This window comes from Berghia stephanieae, chromosome 8 (assembly GCF_034508935.2).
Source record: "Berghia stephanieae isolate SIO BIC M18660-M18661 chromosome 8, UCSD_Bste_1.3, whole genome shotgun sequence".
Lineage (NCBI taxonomy): Eukaryota > Metazoa > Mollusca > Gastropoda > Nudibranchia > Aeolidiidae > Berghia > Berghia stephanieae.
Genome location: NC_088367.1, coordinates 53037660 through 53042495, shown reverse-complemented (window position 1 = coordinate 53042495; position 4836 = coordinate 53037660). Strand labels below are relative to the sequence as shown.

The 4836-nt window shown below is 33.7% G+C and overlaps 1 protein-coding gene across 1 annotated transcript in view; it reads left to right on the top strand.

Moving 5' to 3' along the window:
• Window positions 1–4628, top strand: part of LOC144978874 (uncharacterized) — a gene marked incomplete in the record, with an annotated part of 149669 nt that extends 145041 nt beyond the window's left edge. The window contains 1 exon segment of the mRNA XM_078925460.1: window positions 348–4628. Coding sequence (XP_078781586.1) covers window positions 348–427 — 80 coding nt within the window.
• Between the last annotated feature and the right edge of the window lie 208 nt (window positions 4629–4836).

Below are 4836 nucleotides of genomic sequence, written 5' to 3'. Positions count from 1 at the left end.
ACTGTGTTTGTGTGTGTGTGTTTGTGTGTGTGTTTGTTTGTGTATGTTTGTGTGTGTGTGTGTGTGTGTTTGTGTGTGTGTTTGTTTGTGTATGTTTGTGTGTGTGTGTGTGTTTGTGTGTGTGTGTATTCATATATCATTTTCATGTCTATACTTCAGGTGGATGTGTGTGTGTGTGTGTCTGTGTGTGTTTGTGTGTGTATGTGTGTGTGTGTGTTTGATAGTGTGTGTATTCATATATCATTTTCACGTCTATATTTCAGGTGGATGTGTGTGTGTGTGTTTGTGTGTGTGTGTGTGTTTGATAGTGTGTGTATTCATATATCATTTTCACGTCTATATTTCAGGTGGATGTGCCAATTTGAAACCCTCCATCTTCTTCATTTTGACAGCCGCCATCTTGATGCTCCTTCGTTCAAATCTTTAAAAACTGGAATCGCCGAATTATCAACAGAACGAAATTGTGGAGGAATTTCGAATGTTTCTTTTTTTTTTTTTTTTAATGATGACTGAAAGGCGTGGAGGGGAATGTTTAATTTATGACGAATATGCGTTTTAAGAATTCTCATGCTGAAATTAAACCTCGTTTATTTTTTCGTCTATTTGTTTGTTTGTTCTCATCACGTGACCCATCAAATCAATTCGACAATATGTCACGTGACCTAGGTGTCCAATAGTTAATTGAAAAACAAAATTACGAGATTGAATAAATGTCAAATTTGACACGTTCTGGAAGTCAAGGAAATAGAACATTCTTTATATATATATATATATATATATATATATATATATATATATATATATATATATATATATATATATATATATATGTCTCACTGTCTCTACACGGTGTTATGTCGTAAGAATTTGATTTTGATGTTGACAATGTAATTTACATTTTTTTTAAATACAAAAAAAAAAAAACAACAAAAAAACCACAAATGTCGCTTGGTTCAAACTTCGGACAACATGGGTGACTTCTGTTGACACCACACGCTTGGGTGATAGATTATCTATAGTTACCTTCTTGGAATGCCTATGCGACGGTTTCTGGCAATACGATGGGGAAGGCCGGTTTATATTTATCTATATATAAATAATTGCGATAGTCTAGCGTCCTATCCAAAGGGTGGCAAACAATTGGTATTGTGCGTTTCACGCTATGGAATCCGGGATAAACTCCGGCTCCATGAGCCTAATGGCTTTGATTTTTTTTTTCAAATCCGGATATGATATCAGTGTTTGATTGTGTGTTGGAAATAAATGTTATAGTTTTGTGTCTAAGACTAAGACTATATATACGTACCTGATAATAATGATGATGGTAATACTCTTATATACTATGTGTTCATGTATTTTAACCACTTAGCATGTTTCCATATTGACCAGTTTAATGCCATAATCTGGAAAAACACATTATTTGAAGGTTTGGCCAGAAATTTCCTTCTTCAAATATGGATCAATCTACTTGAACCTCATCTTGGAAAGAAAAAAACGCGATCAAACCTGGAGCTTTAACAAAGATCTCACGGTGTCCCAGGTTTGAGATATGTTTACCGGGATGAGGTATACAGAGGAACACCAAAAGGAGGAAACATCATAAAAGATCCCATCAACAGATTGCCAGCATTCCACAATGCCAGGAAATACTGGGTTTCTTCCAATCGCATATAAGCAGGACTTGGCAGAACTGTATCAAATATGTGCAGATGGAACCTTGGGAACAGTTATGACTGCCGTAAATGTCTGGCAGCCCCAGAGATCAGCGATCACAACGTCCTCCACTGTCCAGTAACTAAACTTCCATGTGGATTTGAAACAGTTCCTAGGGCGGAAGAAGACTGGACTGGGTTGATTAAATGAATTTGGAGGTGTAGCCATACGCTACTACTACTACTGCTACTACTACTACTACTACTACTACTAGTAGTACTACTACTACTACTACTACTACTACTACTACTACTACTACTACTACTACTACTACTACTACTACTACTACTACTACTACTACTACTACTACTACTACTACTATTATTATTATTATTATTATTATTATTATTATTATTATTATTATTATTATTATTATTATTATTACTACTACTACTACTACTACTACACTTCTACTACTATTACCAAGGGACAGTTACCTCGATCGATCGTTGAAGGACGAGTTTTCTGGCCAAATTTTTAAATACGTTTATTTCTGAAGTACAGCAATTAACTGCTTTATAATAATTTATGCTAATTAATTCATTATCGTGTATACCAGAATGCTTTACATTGCTTCGCCTCCAATACTCCAATGCTCTGAAAATACTTGTAATAAAAATGTGCGCCAGAAATCTCATCTTATAAATTAATGATCCTCGTCTTGTTAAAAAAATCTCCAAACTGGGAATTCCGTTGAGTCTTACTGGAAGTCCCAGGTTTGAGAGTGTTTGCCGAGTTGAGGATCATCTTATTCGACCGATATTTGAAGGACGAGTTTTCTGGCCAAATAGTTACATACGTGTTGTGTTTTTTAATATAATTTATTTCGGGGGTCCCGATAGCTCAGTTGGTAGATCACTCACTTCACAAGCAAAGAGACCGAGATCTGGTGCAGTCTAGATTTTTTCTCACTAGTTCTGCTCATCAAACCACTGACTTATAAAAGTATAATTGATAGACGTTAGTAAAGACTAGTAACCCACTATCTCCCCTATTGAAAATATTCGTTTAACTGTAATATAAAAACTAAGGTGACAAACATTTTACTCAATTATCGGTTCCATGTCTTGGTAGTCATCGGGGACATGTGCAGTCTGTGGAGTGATAATTGATTAACCATGTTTAGCTTGCTTATCCATGGAAAGATAACTCTAATACTCTAATATTTTTTTTATTTTACCCAATGTCCATAAAGTATCCATGTCGTTTAATCCTTTGCATCCATTTTTTTTTTATTTCAATCACTGCCAAAACTCATCGATCGCCGTTTGCCCAAGTAACGTTTGCCTCACATATCGATGGTCTGCGGTTCAAACCACTGAAATCTCCATTTTCAAGATCGGTTGAAGTCTGAGCTACATACGGATCAGATCGGAGCTTATAGACTGACAATAAAACCCACCATTTTTGAGGCCCTGGTTAGGTTTGTGGACAACCAGGTGATTTGTATTTGGTAATGGTCAAGGCAACAAGTGGTCCTATTGATTGAAATGTTGAATATAACTAACAATTTGTTTTCTTTTGTGGCCAAAGACTAGTCTTTTGACGTACTTTTTGGGGTCAATGTCAGGCTATATATAGAAGGAAGATGCCGCCACTCAGGTCTTTGTTTTTGTTTTTGCATCCATAATAATAGAGTAATTATGTATTAACCAGACTATATACGGTCCAGGTTACACTCAGTTTTGTGGGCAAAGACGAGTCTTTTGACGTCATTTGTTGGTCAGTGTCAGGCCAAGAGTTTACGAATGTCACGATCGGACAGACCTATGAAGTCATCGAATTAAATAAAACATGGTGTGCAAAGCTCGCATGGAGACTTCAGAGGTTTGATCCACGGACCATTCATATCCACCTATTCAAACGACTCTAACCCTTGTCAACAAGGATTAAACCAGAGACTTCTTTCAAGTAAGACATAGACGTTATTGAAGCCTCAGGTCTTGTCATTGTGTCAAGCCTAGAATTCTCTTGATCGATCAAAATTTTATTTGTGGCCAAATCATGAAAAACTCTTTTTGGCATAATACAGAGGCATTATGAATAGTGCTCAATAACCAACAACAGTAGAATCTATGAGGCGTTTTAGGGGAATTGATGCACATCCAGCAATGGGAATTGAGTTATTGACAAGGGACACCAATCTCAACAATCTAATGTTCATTCTATGAAAAATTGGTAAAAATTAAATGAGTTGTGGCCCTTTAAGATAGACATACGTATTCACGTAGTTTTGTCCAAGAAGAAATAAATAAATATATCAATAAATAATTAAATAAAGAGATTAAATGATTAATAGATCGATCAATAAAAACGACGTACAATTCCATTTCTCTCTCAGGGAAAAAATGAATTAAAATGTTGAAAGTTCCATTGTTGCTTTCAATGTGTGTGACAACAGATGACGTCCACACCCAAATCCTGTTTTCATGGAATCGTCTCATAATTTGTGCCAATCTCAAAGCTGCTTCCAGTGACCTGTGGGTCTTTTCCTCTGGAGAGCCTAAAGAGCTGTTGTTGTTGTTGTTACCATTATTTTATTATTATTATTATTATTATTATTATTATTATTTATTATTATTATTATTATTATTATTATTATTATTATTATTATTATTATTGTTATTATTATTTTATTTTTTATTATTATTATTATTATTATTATTATTATTATTATTATTATTATTATTATTATTATTATTATTATTATTATTTATAATATTATCATGCCTATTAGTATTATTATTTTATTATAATTTTAACCCATTTCAAAGTACGATGACGTTCAAGTGAATTTTATTTCCCCAATACTCAAAGCCTTTGATTATTCATTTTGTAATTTATTTATTTATTTATTTATTGTTTTAATTTTCATAACATCAATGTCATCAAATAAAAAAGATTCTTTTAGTAAATATGATGTTGGTTTTTTTTCTTCTTCTTCTACTTCTTCTTCTCCTCATTCTTCTTCTACTTCTTCTTCTCCTACTATACTACTATACTATACTCTAAATAACTTACTCACATACTACTAACTATACTACTACAACATACTACTACAACTACTACTACTTACTATACTTACTACTACTACTACTACTACACTACTACTACTTACTACTA